Source organism: Haliotis cracherodii, unplaced genomic scaffold (assembly GCF_022045235.1).
Source record: "Haliotis cracherodii isolate W230 unplaced genomic scaffold, xgHalCrac1.p SCAF_4, whole genome shotgun sequence".
Lineage (NCBI taxonomy): Eukaryota > Metazoa > Mollusca > Gastropoda > Lepetellida > Haliotidae > Haliotis > Haliotis cracherodii.
This window is the reverse complement of record NW_027266297.1, coordinates 11,325,982-11,347,654: the sequence shown is the minus strand read 5'-3', so window position 1 is coordinate 11,347,654 and position 21,673 is coordinate 11,325,982. Positions and strand designations below refer to the sequence as shown.

Genomic DNA, 21,673 nt, shown 5'->3' with positions numbered 1-21,673 from the left:
GTACCCATCTACTAGGACACTGTGTAACAGCCATGACAGCACATACCCATCTACTAGGACACTGTGTAACAGCCATGACAGCACATACCCATCTACTAGGACACTGTGTAACAGCCATGACATCACGTACCTACCAACTAGGACACTGTGTAACAGCCATGACATAACGTACCCATCTACTAGAACACTGTGTAACAGCCATGACATCACGTACCCATCTACTAGGACACTGTGTAACAGCCATGACAACACGTACCCATCTACTAGAACACTGTGTAACAGCCATGACATAACGTACCCATCTACTAGGACACTGTGTAACAGCCATGACAGCACATACCCATCTACTAGGACACTGTGTAACAGCCATGACATCACGTACCTACCAACTAGGACACTGTGTAACAGCCATGACAACACGTACCCATCTACTAGAACACTGTGTAACAGCCATGACATCACGTACCCATCTACTAGGACACTGTGTAACAGCCATGACAGCACATACCCATCTACTAGGACACTGTGTAACAGCCATGACATCACGTACCTACTAACTAGGACACTGTGTAACAGCCATGACATCACGTACCCATCTACTAGAACATTGTGTAACAGCCATGACATCACGTACCCATCTACTAGAACACTCTGTAACAAGTCAGCTCAAGTAATGTATCAGCTGTAATGTGAGTGACATGGCAAGTGTGTGAGTCAGATTCAGGCTGCTTCAATCACCATTTCTGTAATGGCTGGTTTGCCTGATGTTAAAGTCAACCAAAGATCGGGTAGGTCGTGGATGTTATAACACAAAAAACAAAACATACCAATATCTATACTGCTTTCACGTTTAAGTAATATTGTGGTACTTACAGTATATAACTATCCGTAGCATCCTCGAAAGTCTGAAAGAAATAGAATAAGATTTTTACAAACTGTAAAATATAGTAATAGTAATCATAGTAATAAATATGCTGTTATTCAAGGCATAGAGATGTGCTGAGAAACTATTTTATTGTTTAGTTGTTTGTTGTCTAACATAGAAACCCATCCGAAGTTTAGGCTCTGTAAAGACATACCATGGTAAGTTGTAGCAGGATCATGGGGGACACATGGGGTTTTATGCGTCCTGTGTTAGGTTTTATACGATGAGCCAGAGGTTTTATGCGTCCTGTGTTAGGTTTTATACGATGAGCCGGAGGTTTTATGCGTTCTGTGTTAGGTTTTATACGATGAGCCGCAGGTTTTATGCGTTTTGTGTTAGGTTTTATACGATGAGCCGGAGGTTTTATGCGTCCTGAGTTAGGTTTTATACGATGAGCCAGAGGTTTTAAGCGTCCTGTGTTAGGTTTATGGTATAAAAGTGAGTGAGTGAGTTGGGTTTAACGCCGCTTTTAACAGTATTCCAGTTATATCATGGCGTGTCAGCTTAGTGTGGGAGGAAAGCCCAAAGTGATGCAGGTCTCAGACGTTCACTACTTCAGTGAAACCCGTGAGCATGGGTATGGTGCTGACAAACCTAGAAACATAATCGGGGAGAACCTGGATTCAAACCCACAATCATAGGTTTCTGGCATGCCCAAGGGACGCAACTCTGCACAGCGAATCGTGGTGCCTTAGACGACTGGGCCACCCGTGCCCCCTATGGTATAAAAACTAACTAGGGATGCATTAAACCCCATGTACCCTGAATGATCCTTCTACAACGGATTTATCTTACCGACATGTTTTAAAATGACATTGGAAAAGAGTTCAAACAAATTCCAAATTGACAGAATACAGCTGTTCAATTAGGCTGAGGTTAGCTTGCACTGTCACATGACTTTCATTGACTCCGAAAAAGCGTGTGGATTTTTGGTTTGAAGAAGGGTATAAGGGATTTATTCGGCCCCACAGAAATCTATGTGCAGCCTAGCTCATTGCGGGGTAAAAGGGATTTATTCCCCGCTGAGAAATTTATTCCCCTCCAAGGCAGGATTACACAGTTTTTTATCAAGATCACAGGGACCAATCAGATCTCATCATTCTGACATAGAGGTATGATAACATGTTCTTAGACATATTAAGACATCCTGCAGACCATGATGTAGTTCCAAGTGATGGTAAGCTGGTATTTTCACTCAGAAAAGTACAGTTCACAACTGGGTGTTCAATGGTAATACTGCCCTGGATTAAGTATCTGTTCATAGTTCACTAGCAGCAGGAATAAATTAAAGTCCACAAAATGAACAAGACAGCTTGTCATTTTGAACAACACAGCATGTCAAAATGCAATTCTGAAACCTAACTGAGCTATTTTATTCCAAAAATGTATAACCTGAATATATCGCAAAATTCATAGTACATAGTGTTAGGATAAGCATGTGTAGATCAAATTGAAATAACATTGGTTTTCATCAGTTTTCAGATGACATATTGATAAAAACATTTCTTATTAATTTTAATAAATATATAACATGAGTGTGATACCAGAGGAAATAAAAAAGTTCATTTGTATAACGGAAGCTGTGCGCATGATCACATGCTGTTTAGATGATGGCGATAACTGGTACAATTGGTCGACGGGAAACTTCTGCACTGTTTGGATTCCCTATCATTGCATAAAGAAGAAATCTACTGAAACTTTTTCCATAGGCCGAAATGAGAGCATTGTTTTACAAAAATCAAAGTTATTCGCACAGTCAACTCTGTACACGGAATATTTCAGAAATGGTCTCATCAGCGAGTTTGTTTGTTTATGTTATTAGTTATATGGTCCTGTGGTTCAGCACACACCCAATCAGGCAAAGTCGGTCCAACTAAACCAATGTCTCAACTCAATCTCAAGAAAATCAGATCCTAGTTCTCGCTACTGCAAAACAAAGATCTGAGGACATTCCATTATGGGTCACATTAGAACAACCTTCCTTCCAACCAATCAGAGCATCATTTCATGCAAGTGACAGTCGCAATGAGTTTTTTAATCATGCAACCTTAAAAAATTAAACATGGGGTATTACAAATGACAGTTACGGGCTTTATGATTGAATCTATACAATCGAGGCCACCTATTAACCATTGCAGAATATTCTTTTGTTCTGTTTTCATATTTTTAATCGAGAATTTGTCAAAATATGTTTCAAAGCTTAGTCGCCAGTTTGATAATAGTGCCGTAAAGCGCGAGGAAGCTGCTTTCTGATTGGCCAATGTCGACTTCTTGTCAGTGTTTCCATTGGTTGGTCAAATTTTGCGAAATGTTGGTCTGACATCAACCATAATGTGAGGTGGGACCGTCTCCGTGGTCTAGTGGGAGAGCGTTCGCCCGGAGAGCGGAAGGTCCGGGGTTTGATCCCCGACCGCGTCATACCAAATGACGTTAAAAGATGGTACTTGTTGTTACCCTGTCCCGCGCTCGGCATTAAGGGGCTAAAACAAGGACTGGTCGTCTTGGAGTCAGTATACTGTGTCTGAGTTGGGTATTCATGTTAAACTGCGGCATGGTATCTCAGTGAGCTAGCACTATAAATCGGCATCAGTCCGGCATGGAAAAGCAGATACACAAACACACACGTGCATGCACGTCGCTATATAAGTGCAATAATCTTGGACGCAACGTTAAACCCCATTTCACCTCACCGTAATGTGAGGTCCTCTGATCTTTGTTTAGCAGTAGCGAGAACTAAGTTCTAGTTTTATGAGATTGGCTCTCGACTAGACTTCACCCAATTTCGTGTGTGTCAAACCTCTTCTTGCACTCAATTTCATTACGAAGTATGCTAAGGGCCAACTGTCAGGCACATACGAATCTAACTGTATAAAACAGTTATGGATTACTCAGCAACCAGATTGACAAATATTGTACTTGTCGTAAACGACTGCTTATGTGTTTTCTCCGTTGACAACAATTGTTTGGCTAGTGACAGCCTCATTCGATAGCTGTCAAACAACATGAATGTTGTCAGTAATGAAACAGAATGAATGTTGACAGACCAGAGCGCCTCAGGACTGTCTCCTGTGCATCTAATTTAGATACGAATACTTCAGAATACAAATCAATTCAGATTCGGTGTACAAACCTCTTCCTCATTTTCACTCATCCCGCCTGTGTCGACTTCTTGAGCGGCCATCGTTGTCATATAAGTACGAACCAAAGCCTTAAGTTACGTTTAAATGTATGTGGGTTGTTCGTATGCTTTTCTAATAGCATATAAAGTGATTAAAATATTTAAGGATAAGCATATATCTTCCTAGCATGTTTTAATTTAATTTCAAACAAGAGAAGGTGGATATCGTTAAATATTTACTCAATATGTGTATTTGGTTAGAGAGTACACAATGTTCCTATCTCTAAATCACAAGAGCTTCGACCTAAAATCCGGAACACTTGCATTAAACGTTTAAAAAGTTAACTGCACAATACGCGCTCAGAATCAATAAAAACGAAATGAGATTGAATAGAAGATAAAATTAAAAAATGAACATGAAAGGATCCTAATAATATAAAAGGATAAATATGAAAAGGATACCAGTTGGTTTTAATTATTACTTTTCGATATTACAATGTAAGTATAAAAGTAAGAGATATGAAACGTGTGAAAGGATTAATTTTTGGTGCAGTTTCCCTTTGGACAATGATGTTTATTTCCTTTAATCTATAGCACGAGCAATTGATAAGTTTTAACATGTTGCTTATATGAGAGGCATTATAATTACGTATATGAATGGTCGGTTTCTTTCCTTGTAATATTACTGTACTGTTTAAACCAATCTCATCATAACCACAGATGTCAGTGCTCGCTTCTGCTTTGTTCAGGGGTAGCGAGAACTATCAGATCTGATTTTGTTTGAGACTGTGTTGAAAGTACAGTGTTAAATTATGACTTTACTTGTTCACATATTCATATCTCGATTCAGAGAGATATCGTATCGGAATAATAGTTACATTTTACATTGAGATTGGGGAACACATGGGCTGTGTCGATTATAAAGTTACTGTTTACTTACCTCATTGCTACGAGACTAAACACATTGATGTCGGATGCTAACTCCAAATATAATTAGTAATTGCAGGTTATGCTGGATTATAAAATTATGTGCAATGCATGAGGGAGTTTTGCCCTGGATCTCGGGTGTACAAGCTTATTGTATGTATAATATAAATAGGTGGGGCTTCGCTGTACTAAATTATCTATGATAATTATTGATGAATCATGAACATAACATTTCTTTAAAAGTACATAATTTCGTTGGTCGGAGGTAAGAAACATAATAAAGCAGGCCCGTCTATATATTGCTACGTAGTGTGCATAGGAAATAAATGGCAGGGTGTTTCCTGAAGGAAATGCGGAGCACAAAGAAGAACTTGTATCCCTTAATAGGCCCCGTTAACATGATTAATAATAATTGCGTTATTCCTGTCGGTTACGCAATACATGCGTATTCAGTTTACGATGATCAAGGTTCGTTTTAGGAATACCAGCTAAGTTTTGAATAAATTACGAATAAGTTATGGAAGAGTCCGGTCGATTGCTCCGAACATAAGCCGGTTTTACACCGTGACACGACTAATGAATTTAGCAGGGCTTCGATGAATGACCCAACCTTATTGATCTAGTAAATAGGACCACCTGTAATTTTGTTCTACGAAACATTTAACATGTCGACTGTAGGAACTAATAATGTCAACGACCCCAGGAGACCAAATAAGGTTGTCAGGTAAATGAAACCATGGCACTCTGTGAACATCAATGTGTCCATCTGTATCTAGTGGTGGTGCAGAGGCCAACTAGCCTACTTGGTACATTGCATGTTTAATAATGTGTATTATTAACGTAGTCTGTTCATGTTTATGAACAGGTATAGCTCCTTTGTCGTACTATTTGAAGGTTTTTTTTATCTGCTTATATTCTGTTTCTCTAGGCTACAACAACATTTTGTTTTTGTTGATTTGCATTTCCGAGTCTCCGCGATTAGTGCTGGTGTTTTAAAAACCAATAAAACCGTTCACTATGGACGTTCGTGGATGAAATCAAAATTTGAGTCTTTACAAGACAGCTTTTGTAACCAAACCACATTTACAAGTCACAGAAGATTTCAGTTTAGGCATCAAAGGACCCCACCCCCATGGGAGAATCAGGAGCATGCATGTATTAGCACATGATTAGTGAAGTTATTCATGTTAATACAGTTGACCGTTGGTTCATGAAGTTTCTTCTAAAACTTGTAAACATGATAAGTGAAAAGGAAGCAAACATGGGTCATTTGAAAACTGAGTGGGACAATAAATTCCTTATTCCGTTTCGAAGCAAAAGGCTGCACGCTTTTTCTCTGAGTCAATGAAAGTCACATGACATAGCACAAGTTAACTTCAGATAAATCAGACAGCTGTTTTCTACCAAATTATTATTTGATTTATTTTTTTTACAATGGCAGTTTAAAACTTGTCGGTAAGATAAAATAGTTGTAGTAGTTTTATGTTACCTAGTTAGGTTTCATACCACCCCCTTTCGCTCCTGGTATAAAACTAATTCAGGACGCATAAGACCACATATACCCCTTGTGATACTGATAAAACTTACAGTGTTGAAGAGGTTCGAATTCGAGTTTCAATGAGACCATGGCAGCTATATTGGGAAAGAAAAGCTATGTAATTGCCACAGTTCAGCCACTTCTGCTAAAGGAATTACTGTCATGCTCTTAAATTCTCTCTTAATGTAACTTTGACTCTGTAAACATTTTCTGTGAAATTATTCTCCTTAGACATGTTAGAAGGTACATGAAAGGCTCTGAGTTTATAACTGTAAATTTGGCTATTGTGTATTGCAACATTCATGTGTTCATTCATCTTTATCAAGTTTATCAGATGTTAGATAGGTTCCTTGTTAAAATTAGCATTTTAGAACCATTGCCTCATGTTTTTCTGTTCCATTCAGGTACAAGCCCCCTGCCTCAGGTACTCCATCAGAAGACCCTACACCGGACTACATGAATCTGTTAGGCATGATCTTCAGTATGTGTGGGCTGATGATGAAGGTAGGCTTAGCCTTCGCCACCTTTGGCATCAGTTGAAGAATGTCCCAAGTAGTATGAAGAACACCATGCTCTGTTGACAAATGTATTCTGCTAGTTACAATGTGTGACACCATGCCCGGATGGCGTTGACGTTGTTCATGCTATCAATCACTGATTTGCCTGATCTGGGGTAGAATAAGTCTTCAGCAATCCATGCTTGTCGTAAAAGGCGACTATGCTTGCCATAAGAGGCGACTAACAGGAGCGTGTGGTCAGGGCTGACTTGATTGATGCATGTCATCGTATCCCATTTGCGTGTTTCAATGTTCATGATGTCAATCCCTGGATTGTCTGGTCCAGACTCGATTATTTACAGACCACCGTCATGTAGCTGGAATATTGCTGAGTGCAACATTAAATAACAAATCAAACAAACACTGGTTTGCCTTGCCTTGTCCATAGTGTTTACAAGCTGCTGTGATATCGGTTGATTTTTGCTGACTTTAGTTTAAAATGATAAACATATGTTCACATTCTTTTATGATTTCATGTTAAGTACATTTAGTGGTCAGTTTCTTTGACATGTTAATACTCAGTCATTATAAAAACTTTTTGAACCATCTGTAGCCATGTGGGGATTCCGGGTTAGAATGGGTCCCCAGCAACCTATGCTTATTGATAAAAATGCTAAATGGCTCGTTGACTTGGTTGATCACGTGACATAGTACCCGAACAGCTTCATACATTGCTTATAATATCAATCACTGGTTTGTCAGGTCCAGACTTGATTATTTGCAGACGGCTGTTGTATAGCTGGAATATTGCTGATTGAGGCTTTAGAGTTTAAACAGGAAACGTTGTTATCCTTCAGTTGACATGTTATGATATATGTTTTAATATTAGTTTTGTAAACTCTTTCAGCTGAAATGGTGTGCCTGGGTTGCAGTGTATTGTTCCTTCATCAGTTTCGCCAACTCTCGGACTTCTGAAGATACGAAACAAATGTTGAGCAGTTTTATGTAAGTTTTATTGTGAATGTGAAATAAATCTCTTTGCCACTAAAGATACTAGAGTTTAATTTAATGTTTAGTTTGTGAAGAGACACCTGCCAACCTATTTTTATAACAACTTAAAACAATGTACCTTTGGGAACATGATGTGGCATCCTTGTTTTTAAAGCATATTTCCCATATGGTGTTGCGTCATATTCTGCCTCAGTCCTGTTTTGGATAAATGATGATTAAGTCATAGATGTTTGCTATTTCTACAGTGTAAATATTTGGGCAAGCAGTAAGGGTGGCCCAGCAATAGAAACAAACTGTTTCAGTCCTCTTGTCCTAATAATGATAACATATAGCAAAACCTTAAAAATGGCAAATTTCTACCCGTCCTTACGATACCCTAACTATTGAGCAGTTTTGGAAGGACTACAGCCGTACAGGACTAGTGCCTGTCTAACGCTGTCACTTGCTGACCTTTTGGCAATGTGGCATTTGAGTTCAGCTGTGATACATGTCTATCTGTGTAACTGGTCAAAGTCTCTGAAGAATGCGTAAAATAACAGTGATTACCTGTGTATTGGTGTTACCTCTCAATGTCCTAGTTTTAGTGCTTGGCTGATTCCCTACCTAATTTTGTTGGATTGTCGTGGCCAATGATGGATCTAAATGATGTCATTATCCCATTTCAGGTTGTCTATATCGGCAGTCGTGATGTCCTACCTACAGAATCCTCAGCCCATGCAACCCCCATGGTGATGTCAGCTCAAGAGTCTACTCACTCGTATTGATCCCATGTATATTCTCATCCAGGTGTTCGCATACTGTGTCATCACTGAACTTGTCGTTAGTGTACGATACAAACCCATGCTACACAAGATACAACCATATGATACACAAGATAGACCGTATGATACACAGATACATACCAACCCCTCTTCAGTTAGTATCCCTATGTCAATAATTATATGTTTTCAATTTAACGTTAGATGCTGGGCATTTTCTGTTGAATGCAGACATATTTTGTACCAAGAGAGTCATCAGTGTCCAATCCTTATAGACTGTAAAAGTCCTGGTATGATGTGATATGCATGTCTTTTAACTTATTTTAATGGATTTTTATGCATAGATATAGATGCTTATTACTTTCAGGAATCTGTTTGTCCTGATGTCAATCATTAGAGCTTGGTGTGTCACGACTAATGTGTTTGAATGCTAATTTGAAATAACAAGGTGTCCGTGAACATATTTTTGACTATATATTCAATCGCTATGATCCCCGAGGTAAAATTATGTTTATGAATGTTTATATTAATTGACCATGTAAGTATCATACTGCCTTCTAGTGGACCCATTTTTTCACAATATTGTCAGTTCCTGTGAGAGTAAGGTGTAAATGATGCCGTGACTTGTGTGTGGATATCTCTGCCCCACAAATACCAGGATGAATGGTCTCCCATTGGAGTAGTTTTTTGTGTGAAAGACAAACATTCTTCGGGTGTGTCAGTTGAACAAATGGAGTGTATGTTTGACACTTCATACTTAAATTCCAGAGATAAGATATCCTGAAAAGAAATATTCTTTTATATTTGAATGGAAGATTATCTTGTTTGTATTTCTGATGGTAATGTGAATATGAACATTGTAAAGGAGTCAGGTGTAACATTTTGTCAATAATTTATGAGAGAAGAAATAAAGGTATTAAGTCTTGTTGATGGTCTGAGTGCTATTTTTAGTATGATGAACATCATGTAACTGGTGGTGATTTTGGCATCACAAATACATTATTCAATGCGTTTTAGGAACAGGTGTATTAGGCACTATAATTTGCTGTGCATGGTTGCGCCCTGGATTGTGGGTTCGAGTCCCAGATTCAAATGTTTGGTTTGTCAGCACAATAACCGTGCTCAAGGGTTTTACCATGGTAGATGTCTGAGACCTGAGTTTCTTTGGGCTTTCTTCCCCCTCAAGCTGACATACCATGATATATCTGAAATACTGATCAAAGCTGTGTCAAAATCACTCACTAGTGTGTTATGGCCATTATCATCTTCAAATGTTTTTGGATGGGTGGCCAATTAGTTTTAAAGTCCTATGATCTCTGTATACATGAAACTTGGCCAGAGATCCATTTGTAGCTCTAAAATTGCTGGTGTTCCATACAGCATTGATACGCCCAAACAATGCTTCTGTTGCTTTCTCTATATCGACCAAGCCATGCACAAAGACATGAGGATCAGTGAAGTATCCAGACTCTAACTCCACAAGAATCCTATGAAGATTTGTGTTAGAATTGGTCTTCAGCAACCCATGCTTTTCGGGATCGGGTGGTCAGACTGGCCGACTTGGTTGATGCATGTCATCGTATCCCAATTGTGTAGATAGATGCTCATGATGTCAATCACTGGATTATGTGGTCTAATCTTGATTATTTACAGATTGCCATCATGTGGCTGGAATATTGCTGAGTGCGGCGTTCAATACAAACAAAACACCAAAAGGGCATCCTCCAGTCAGGAAAATGAAAGTTTCAACATCAGCATTATTTCAAATTTTATTTGATTTGTGCAAGTCGGACATCAACTCCGGCCATGCATGAGAACATGTATGCTTCACACAGTACGCCCACAGGTCAGATAAGCACACCAACAGATTGGCCACCGCCTGACATTTATACATTGTGGTTAAGCTCTGTACACTTGGGTTCAAATCATAACTGCAGACAGTGTAACAAATCTCAAACAATAAATGCAGACAGTACTATGGCTCTGAAATAACGTCATATGTAATGTCTATTAAATAATAAATACAGATAGGACAACATCTTTTAATACAAATTCACAATTTGTGGTCTGGGCATTAACAGAAATTTGTGTAATTATGGAATATGCTTGACATTACAACGATGAACTAAGTATCTAACCAATTAAAGTTGTCATTAGTTTTATGGGAGCACTATCTCTCTGTTTGCAAACAGCTGTAAAAAGTCAATGACATTTCTTTGGAATTTTATGACATCAAATAATGGATGGCGGACAGTTATTTGCTTCCATGACAACCAAACAGCCGAATTGTTACATGTAATAAATACAATATTCATGTTATCTTACCAAGTATCAAGAGCATAACATATCAGGATACTGAATGTGAGGAGTTATCATACATCATGATTAGGTAAAAGACTGAGTGAGTGAGTGAGTGAGTGAGCTGTTTAATGCCACTTTGAACAGTATTTCAGTTTTTCACACTTAAGCTTGTGGGAGGAAAGCCTGGCGTGATGCAGTTCTTCAACGTTTACCACTTTGGTGAAACCCACGAGCACGGGTATGGTGCTGATCAACCCACATAGTCTGGGCAAACCAGGATTTGAATCGCAGGTTTCTGGCCTTCACATGGGACGCAACTCTGCACAAAATATTGGGATAGACACATTAAACATTTAGAAGTATTACCAAGTTTAGATTTACCTGTACTCGTACAAGCATGGTTTTCTATCAAACATTATCAAAACTAACACTGCCCAAAGAACAGGGGTTCAGGTTGTCTTAGGTATTGCAGTTTGCTGAGTTGTGTCCCTTTTTGTGCCAGGATATAATTGACATACTGCTCAAAGCAACATTAAACCCGACCCACTCAATGAACCATAATGAACCAGTACTCCAGTGAATCAGTCACTGCTATGAAAATTGCCATAGGGCACATGGAGTAGGTTTGGATCTTCTTTAAATATGATAATTCTTTCGTCAGACATTTCACAAATGCCTATTGTGTGAGATTTTTTTTGCGTTGTGGTGTAGTATTATTACCCATGTCATAAACAGAGTAGTAGTCAGAAAGACATTGTGAAAAAACATTGATCAAACACCATGACCTGTTCATCTCAACAATAGACAGTTTGTTGAGGTTCTTGTTTCTTTACAAAGTCATTACACAGGAAGATCAAGAAGCTGTACTATCCCCTTTCAAAATATCATATATCAAACTCTGAAATTTGAAAAAAACGATGGGCTTTTTACGGTAACTTTTTGAAAACATAAAAAAAATTAGATTAAACAATCAACTTTTTCATTTTGATATTCACATGTTTGATACATTGACAATTTTGACATGCATATATTTGATCATTTTTAAAATGTTGTGCTAGACTGTAAAAAATATATATTTGGCATATAATCAATATATTATTTGCAGATTTTATGAACACACATAAGTATTTATCACAATTCTTTCATTATTCCGCAAGTCACACTGATTCAACAAGCTTGTCACATTTCCTAAAGACTGTATATGACTGCAGCATTTTGACGTACAACTAATCACAATAAGATGCTAATAATTCCACAGCTACTCACAGTGAAAAAGCCAAGATATCAACACAACTCACTAACCTCACTATATACAGCCACTGGGAGATGCATCTATACAGCATTGAACTATATACAGTGGGAATGTAGAACCTACAGAAGTGACAGCCTGAGCCGTTAAGAACAACAAAGTACTTGTACAAACAGCAGCTAACATAATACATCAGATTTGGGAGCATATAAATTTATTCAATGTAAATCCAATCATAAACATGAATAATGAAGACAGCCATTATCTAACAATACAATGCAGCCTTTACAATGCTGTTACTTTATCATGTTAATGAACATGATCATTTTCCAGATTTAATCATACACAGTATGGAATAATGACTAAATGAGACAAGCTGCTTAAAAAACTAAATCCTATGTTTTTTATTTTTAAAAAAAAATGATTGGTTAAGGAAATGTTCTCTAATTCTGTCTGAACCTATGAGAAGAAAGATATTGCTTACAGCACACCCGACAAATTTTGATTGGATCAGGAGCATATCGGTGCTATCAAGTTGATGGGTACGAGGATGTGTCAAAAGATGTTACATCGTTACCAACAAGAAACATTTCTACACCAGTACTTGTACAAAAACAAACTACTCACTTTACGCTCTTTTAGTAAGCATCATAAATATTAAAAAATACATTTGAAAGGAAAGAGGAAATTGGGATAAAATAAAATGAAAAATATAAAATAAAATTCGGAAATGATGTTTGAATTTTTTACTCACCACCTAAGTATGTACACTGCATTATTATCCTTTAAATGATCACTGCCAGTTATATCTCTGGCATTGTGGTGAAGCATTAGTACCCTGAGCCCTGTTCCACAAAGCCATCTTGGCGCTGTGACTATCATAAGCCAATGTCAAATTATGGACTTACATCATACAAAAAAAATACACGATCGTCGTAGATCCAAGATCGCTTGTGGAAATAACCCTGGCTTTGAGAGGTAATCCATATTTCTCCAACACAACAAAAAATAAAAAACAAAATCAGTCAGTTGTATTCAGGCAGCACAGCGTACAAGGAAAAAAAACATTATTGCATGTTACTTGAAGCACATTGGCGCAGTCAACACAAGTCGTATCTTACACTAATATACAGGGGATCCAACTGTGGTGCTGTGTATTTACAGGGCATCATAAATTAACAAACATTTACACACGTTCATATACACAACTAGCAGGACAGTTAGGGATTAACTCAACAATAACGCATCAGAATAAGTTACAGAAACAGAAACAAACTTGGGACAGATAACTGACCAGGGAAAAGAAACGAATAAGTCACTTCAGTAATGCTGAAGGGGATTGTGAAGGGACGATGTCATGAATCATAAGGTTAAGAATGGTCTTACAAAAATGACACAGTAAAAGTTGATATTTTGCCCTCATTACACACATCACATGGTCAAGACCATATTTGGCACATACATAACTGTTAAGTAATTTCTGCTGAGGTGCTGCTTGAATAGGGAAAGCAATGAAGACATGTAACTATATACGGATAACAAGTTCTGTCTACATCCTGCCCCTTTGTTCATCGAAGGCAAGAAGTGACACTGAAACTCTGACACAAGTATACAGAGGTTATCAATAAGAGTATCATGTCTTCATGTTCTTCCAACATGTAAATTGTTATCAAAGACTTGATTAGTGAAATCAGCGTGGGCGAGTCCCTTCCCCCATGCAATTATAACTCTGCCCGTACACATAAGGCTAATGACACATAGATTCAATAGTTTGCCAAGCACACTGTCATCGAGGGCAGACTATCCCAAACAATCTAAGGCTGTGTCCTTGGGTCATTAATACAATACAATATACAATATTAGCAGTTTAAAGTCTGTTTTAAGTGTCATATTTGCTTAGTGGAACATCCGAAGTAAGAAGATTCTCAATGTTCTTATCACCAAGAGTTTCACAAAGTTTGTGAGTGATAGTGAAAAAGATTGTTTCATGGATTTGAAAACCTGATTTCATGATCTCTTGCTTTCATTCTCCCAGAACACAGTATCAAATAACAGGATTACATGTCTTTGCAATACAGTAATCCAAAAATTTGATCAGATCACAAGAATATTAGGTTTCATTCGAGTCATCATCACATACTTCACGGTTTGGACTAGTGAGTGCTCAAACCAGTGTGTGCTCAGACCAGTGTGTGCTCTGACCAGTGTGTGCTCTGACCAGTGAGTGCTCAGACCAGTGAGTGCTCAAACCAGTGTGTGCTCAAACCAGTAAGTGCTCAGACCAGTGAGTGCTCAGACCAGTTAGGGCTCTGACCAGTGTGTGCTCTGACCAGTTTGTGCTCTGACCAGTGTGTGCTCTGACCAGTGTGTGCTCAAACCAGTGAGCGCTCCGACCAGTGAGTGCTCCGACCAGTGTGTGCTCCGACCAGTGTGTGCTCAAACCAGTGTGTGCTCAAACCAGTGTGTGCTCAAACCAGTGTGTGCTCAGACCAGTGTGTGCTCCGACCAGTGTGTGCTCAAACCAGTGTGTGCTCAAACCAGTGTGTGCTCAAACCAGTGTGTGCTCCGACCAGTGTGTGCTCCGACCAGTGTGTGCTCCGACCAGTGTGTGCTCAAACCAGTGTGTGCTCAAACCAGTGAGCGCTCCGACCAGTGAGCGCTCCGACCAGTGTGTGCTCCAACCAGTGTGTGCTCAAACCAGTGTGTGCTCAAACCAGTGTGTGCTCAGACCAGTGTGTGCTCTGACCAGTGTGTGCTCTGACCAGTGTGTGCTCTGACCAGTGAGTGCTCAGACCAGTGTGTGCTCAAACCAGTGAGTGCTCTGACCAGTGAGTGCTCAAACCAGTGTGTGCTCAGACCAGTGTGTGCTCAGACCAGAGTGTGCTCGAACCAGTGAGTGCTCAGACGACCAGTGTGTGCTCAAACCAGTGAGTGCTCCGACCAGTGAGTGCTCAAACCAGTGTGCGTTCAGACCAGTGTGCCCTCACACCAGTGTGTGCTCAAACCAGTGTGTGCTCAGACCAGTGTGTGCTCAGACCAGTGCGTGCTCAGACCAGTGTGTGCTCAGACCAGTGTGTGTTTAGACCAGTGTGAGCTCACACCAGTGAGTGCTCAGACCAGTGTGTGCTCAGACCAGTGAGTGCTCCGACCAGTGAGTGCTCGCTTGACGTGCCATAACCTTCGAACTCTGCTCTATGTCAGGCAATGGCTGGGTTCATACAATATTCAAGCACGCATCACTGCTACACAGCAATAATGGAGGAACAGTGTTCACATAATTATACTGAAAATTAAAAAGATTTAGGGTTAATTAATTGTTTGGGGGGATATTTGCATGAAATTGTGTGCTAAAACTTCACTACAAACAATAGCCCCAAAATATCCATGATCCCTAACTTTTATTCTTCAGTATACAAACCATTGAAGTATTGATAAATACAGATATTGGCCTATGTCCTGTAGTAGTAGTAGTAGTAGTAGTAGTAGTAGTAGTAGTAGTAGTAGTAGTAGTATGTTAAGTTATCCTCTGATGTCCTTCTATCGTAGGTCATTTTTAAAGTATGGGCCTTTGCGCTAAGATCGTTTGTGAAAATTGACCCTCCTAAGAGATATCCTTTTCCTGATATGATATGCTGATATGTTTCACTGCATATTAACACAATCCTATGAATGGTCCTTTGCATATATACCATGCTTCAGCAACATGACCACGTGTACCAGTTTTATGGCTGTCTGGCAATTTCACTATTTATTCCACAATTTTAAATATATCATTTTGATAATAATGCCATATTTGCTGACATGGATTAATTTTAAACTGTACATCTTCAGAACATTTCGTTCAGTAATATCATAGCATCAAAGTAAAATTGATAAAGCTGAAATATAATTGTTTTCAATGGAAGCACATGAGGCATTGAAATTGTCATTTATTAAACAAACGTAACTATTGGTTTCTCTTGGATCAACATGATCAAGAAAAAATAAAGTTACAAAAATAATTCAATAAGAATATGGTTTGATCTACAGAAAGCATGTGACATTGAGAAATGTGTGGCCTTCTGAGAGATTCACCTTACAGATTATTCAAACAGTAATCTCAGTAAGTCAGATCTTTTACTCCGATACGAAAACTGTTTGCACGAAGGTCAGGTGAACCTATAACAATATGACTTCATTTCTTGACCACCTTGATTCATCTGTTGGTACTCCTTTTTGGGTATAGAATCCATAGCGCTCAGAAATGTTTAACATGTTCACAATATGGCACATGTTGTTTTATTTACATTTGGGAAAATTCCTAATCAGATAAATAAATGAGATATGCTGGTCGGCATGCTTCAATCTCTCATATAGAGAATTTAGAAGTTTCCACACTGATTGGCTGGGACCCATTCCACAGAGAGATGGTAGCGCTACGACTGCTGTAAGACTACGTTAATGTATGGGAGTTAAGATCACCATAGCGCTACGATCACTTTGATGAACTGGCCCCTAATTTCAAACTTCACCTGACATCTCTTCCTATGGAGGGGTTTTCCGATCTTCACACAGAGGGGTCATATTGGAGTAAAACATCTGGTTCTAATGAGACTGCAGTAATCTGGAATGCTGATATATACAGTGGAGCCAGTACATGGTGTGACAGTACTGTCTTTAGGGAGCCTTGTCTCAACTTCAATTTCTAATTACCGAGTACCCTGCTCCCCTTAAAAATCAATTCCACCACAGGATTCTGAAGTGCTGATTAAAATAATTAAATCATATGTTGATTTACTATTAGGAGTGTTCAACTGTGTAAAAAATAGAGGCATTTCTGTGATTTTACAAACAATGGGAACCTGGGACAGGAGTGCAGGGTTGTAATTGGCACTGGTCCTACAGTCCTTTCCAAACTGCCTAATAGTGAGGTATCATAAGGACGAGTAGAAATTTGCCAATTTTAAGGGTTTTGTGTTTAATACTGTTTGCATTACAATTATAGGTGCTTTAAAAATGTCAAAATTACACATCAAATGAAAATTACTATGATGAAGTATTTTGTCATGTTTGTTTATGATGAAATCAATATAAATGGAGACTCTATTATAGGGCGCCAGCTCCCCATCCCCAACTAAATTAACTTTTCAGTTTCATCAACCCCTTAACAGATCCCCTTCTTTGATTCAGTAAACAAAACCACAACTCCTTCCAAAATAATTTCTGGCTAAAAAAATAAATAAATTGACAAAAAAGCAATGATATTTGATTAAAAAAGTACACAATTGATTTCTATTTTAAAGTGTCAAATAGGGTACTTCTTAATGAGTGAAGTTTCATCTTTTGTCCGATAGCAGAATTAAATTGACCAATGAACATGATGAAAAAATTTACAACCAAACATATTCCTATTTTGCAATCTCGACTGCAACCTCTGCATTGAATAAATAACTGCAGTCCTTAAAAAGTTATTTTTGTTGTACCGGTAATTCACATGATTCATCTGTATTCTTCCAGAATGGCCACAAAAGTAACACACATTTCAGAAAGGTCTTTGATACATAATATTTGGCACATGAAACTAATAAAGTGCTAAATCAAATTAAACACTTTTTGAATACAAAAGTAATCTCTTCTCATTCACATATAACTACAAATCTATGCCTACCATTACCAAAGTAATGTTCTTCATCCTTAAAGGGTCTCCTCCCTCTACACACTATATGTCCAGCAATCTCATCCTCCTCACAGCTGCATACCATCAGTGATAAAAGCTGGCAGTCATGGTCAATTCTACATTAATTTCTTCCCTGTTGCTACTGGTGGCTACTAATCTACCGGTATGTACCGGTATGTACCGGTATGTATCGGTATGAACTGGTATGTACCGGTACCTGTAGATCTCTGATATCCAAACTCATGTTGCAGGGGACATGTTATGATATCAAAATAATATTGGGATGAAAAGGCTACTACATACAGGGACTGCACGTTTTTAAGTCCTCTCATGATTTATCCCATGGGCTTATAAGTGGAAAAATAAAACACTTTTAAGCCCATGGGCTTAAATCAAATTGAAACATTGATTGATCTCCCTTAAGAAAGTGTTTAGCATGCTTAAATATGGCCACTTTGCCCCAATATTCCACCTTAAGTGCTGTAAGAGGTTTCCACATTGATCCCCCATCGTAGGTTCTGGATACTCAGTAGGACATTTGAAACAAATAGGGAAGACATGCATAACTGCAACATTGGTTTGAAGTTACATTTTTGACAGCTGTCATTTCCATTTTGAACGTGTTCTTGATCGTAATTTTCAAGTTGAAGAAGAATTTCTTGTCTTATGTTATTTCTTAGTATTGCTTTATCAAACTTTGGATATTCCTTCTTCCTATCATGCTTTTGTCCTTTTTAAGCCCTGGGCTTAAATTTGGATAAAATGTTACTCAATTAAAATAGATGAAATTCATAATTAAGCTAGGGCTAAAAAACATGCAGTCCCGATACATCAGGCACTTCAAATCATAAAAGTTTTTTTGACCATCATATTTTTGAAAAAGCAGTGAATGAATTTTTCAAAGGCACCCCATCCAAGATCCGAGCACTCTACCATGAAAGGCTTGCCATTATAAGCGCTGTGAGTATTCCATTCCTGTGTTCATTTTCTCCAGAAACAAATATCTATCATGATAGGTGTCTTATTTCTAAGCTGACATGACACCTAATGTATCCAATGAAGTGTGTTACTGTTCACCATTCAAGCAAAGCGTACCATACTTCGTAACACTACCAACAGCTACCTATTACCTGTTGAAGAAAACATTCATTTCCTAAATAAAGAATTGGTACAATAATCTCAGAAATAATTGGCAGTTATGAAACATAACAAATAGCACATGATAAACACAATAAACCTTGCCAAACTATCAATATGCACTTTCTTTTAACAATAAATCAACCCAGTAACTTGCTAATTGTGTTCATGTGAAGTGTTGTGAATGTCTCATGTTTTCTACCAGTAACAAACATGGTGGTATCTATCTATATCTACCACTGTATACATGGTATACTTGAAAATAATATCAACAAAGTAAGATATACATTCTCATATCATTCCTACTTCTATTGTAAGTGTCTCACAGTACATTACAAATTCAGTGTACACGCAACACCTACAGGTTTGGCAACATGATATACCTCATGATGCAATAATGACACAAACCTATCATCTGAGACATATCACTGCTTACCTGCTTACCAAGTATCACGACACATTGGTAGGTACAACCTATTGTGATACGTGCAGCCAGACATTCATATATCATCATTATTCATTTCATATTTCCATAGTAATGTCTGTAAGTGGCACCAGGCCAAAGTAAGATACCAGGTATGTTTCTAGTTCCCGTCCTTTTTATCTTCTAGATTTTTAACAAAGGCTGGGTAATTTAAATCGGCTTCCCCAAAACTAACATACAAACTGCATGATATACAATGCGTCTCATGTCTATGTAGGTTTTGTAGGGGGAAGACTACAACTTGTACAAGGCCTTTTGCGCTTGTTGAATGCAGTTTAAACATCACTCCTCTTAAACTTAATGTTTGTTTAGTTGTTTAACACCGCACACAGCAATATTCCAGCCATATGACGGCGGTCCGTACATAATTGAGTGATTGACATCATGAGCATCAATCCACACAATTGATATACAATGACATGCATCAACCAAGTCAGCGAGCCTGACCACCCGATTCCCCGTTAGTTGCCTCTTAAACTTTATGAATAGATCCAAAAATGGGCATCTTAATACTGTCAATTTAGTCCAAAACAAAAGTTCAGAAACATATTTTTTTTACTTATAGAACTTTCAGTAAGAAAGAATACAGTTTATTTATGGATTTCAATTTCATTTTTTATTCTTTCAGTGCGTTGTGTCAGTACAGATGCTGTACCTTTACTTGTTTGATACAAGTACAGCATCTGTACCCAAATACTGCATTGAAAGAACAAAGAAGCCATTGACATCCATAAGTCAACTGTCTTCATTACCATAGTTGTCTTTCATAAAGACACATAGAGAACACCAAAAGTTATTTCTTAAGTGAGCATTAAGGCCTAACACTGCTTGGTCTCTTGAACTGCTTTGACGAGTATTTCTGGGTAAATCAGGAACATTTCTGTGCAGGGATGAATCTGTTTTAAATGATATCTGTAACATAGGGTTTAAAATAATATTTCATATTATTACATCATTCATGGTCTCCTTATGAAACATACAGGTAGAAAAAAAGTTATATATAGTACGATACTCTCCTTCTACCTAACATCCCTCTCATTTTCAGGATCTGTTGTATCTATGGTGTAGTCCAACATCATCATCGTCCTCTCGCCCATCACTCGCATATCGGTTGTCACAGTCATCTATTTCTCGTGAGGCAAGTTCCACAATGTCGTTATCATCATCGTCATCCCCGAGATGAACATTGAATTCCTCAATCACAGGCCCATTGTCTACATGTAGTATATACTGTTCATCATAGTCCTCGAAATTGTCGTCATAAAAATTCTCACTATCTGTGTGTTCCTCGTTAATGGATTCCCTTTCTTCTCCATCAAAATATCCATTCATCAACAGCTCATTATTATCATCTGAATCCACCTCAGCCAGGACATTTAATCCTGATTCTGCTGCGATATGAATGGCATCACCATTAGCAACGTTGTCCACAAAACTGTCCAATGGAAGATCTTCACGACTCACAACAAGCTCTACCTGACCGACCGTGTCATCATAATTGTGTTCTGTATCAGGATTTTCTTCTTCTTCCTCCTCAATGTCCCCGATGACATCTTGCTCGGGTTCTTCAGCATCCCATTCGCCAAGTTCCTGAGCTATACGCTTGTACCGAGATTCCCGTAGTACACCCTTGGCTCGTAGCGTTTTCGGATGATCAGGTCCAAGTATCTCCTCACTGACACGTGCCCATTTCTTGAAGTATTCGTAGGCTTTCTTGTAATCATTATTGTCCTCGTACACAATGCCGATGTTGATGTAGAGGCGTGAGGTGAGGATGTGGAACTCTCCATACATCTGCATACACAGGTCCATTGCCTGGTTGTACAGCTGGAACACAGACCATCAAAACTCCATAATAGATTATTAAGTAGAATGTGTTTTTACTCAAAAACATACGTCACCCCCCTCTTTTTTGTTGATACATTAGTTCAAGTTGTTACTGAAAATTAATTTGCAAATCCCAAAAAACAATAATAACAATGTATAGCATGGAAAGATAATGGTTTCATGCAGAAATATTTATTAATAAATAGCTGTAGAGATTTGGCGGGACAAAAAATGCTGCTTGTTTAT

General features: G+C 38.3%; 3 protein-coding genes across 4 annotated transcripts in view; 1 reads left to right on the top strand and 2 right to left on the bottom strand.

The window, feature by feature from the left end:
- LOC139478572 (tetratricopeptide repeat protein 39B-like) overlaps positions 1-4,096 on the bottom strand; it is an 85,040-nt gene extending 80,944 nt beyond the window's left edge. The window contains exons 1-2 of the mRNA XM_071261110.1: positions 4,056-4,096; positions 874-905 (exon numbers count right to left, since the gene is read on the bottom strand). Of these exons, the coding sequence (XP_071117211.1) occupies positions 874-905; positions 4,056-4,076 (53 nt within the window). The 5' untranslated portion in view covers positions 4,077-4,096. The remainder of the gene's footprint in view (positions 1-873; positions 906-4,055) is intronic.
- Positions 4,097-5,505: 1,409 nt separating this feature from the next.
- On the top strand, positions 5,506-9,698 carry LOC139479021 (PAT complex subunit Asterix-like). The gene is made up of 4 exons (XM_071261753.1): positions 5,506-5,694; positions 6,912-7,011; positions 7,912-8,009; positions 8,681-9,698. Exons 1-4 carry the CDS (start codon positions 5,636-5,638, stop codon positions 8,745-8,747), a joined length of 324 nt encoding a protein of 107 aa, XP_071117854.1. The 5' UTR covers positions 5,506-5,635; the 3' UTR covers positions 8,748-9,698.
- An 879-nt stretch (positions 9,699-10,577) lies between these two features.
- The window catches only part of LOC139478203 (TPR repeat-containing protein DDB_G0287407-like), a 37,903-nt gene continuing 26,807 nt past the window's right edge, over positions 10,578-21,673 (bottom strand). For both annotated transcript variants that reach the window (XM_071260582.1, XM_071260580.1), the window contains exon 22: positions 10,578-21,427. In XM_071260582.1, coding sequence (XP_071116683.1) covers positions 20,642-21,427 — 786 coding nt within the window. In that variant the 3' untranslated portion in view covers positions 10,578-20,641. The remainder of the gene's footprint in view (positions 21,428-21,673) is intronic.

What these genes read in the sequence shown, in the direction of transcription:
- LOC139479021 (XM_071261753.1), top strand. Translation starts at nt 5,636, where the DNA reads ATGTCGACTGTAGGAACTAATAATGTCAACGACCCCAGGAGACCAAAT. An exon ending in TGTGTGGGCTGATGATGAAG is followed by an intron (nt 7,012 to 7,911) that starts GTAGGCTTAGCC and finishes AAACTCTTTCAG; the next exon opens with CTGAAATGGTGTGCCTGGGT. An exon ending in CAAATGTTGAGCAGTTTTAT is followed by an intron (nt 8,010 to 8,680) that starts GTAAGTTTTATT and finishes ATCCCATTTCAG; the next exon opens with GTTGTCTATATCGGCAGTCG.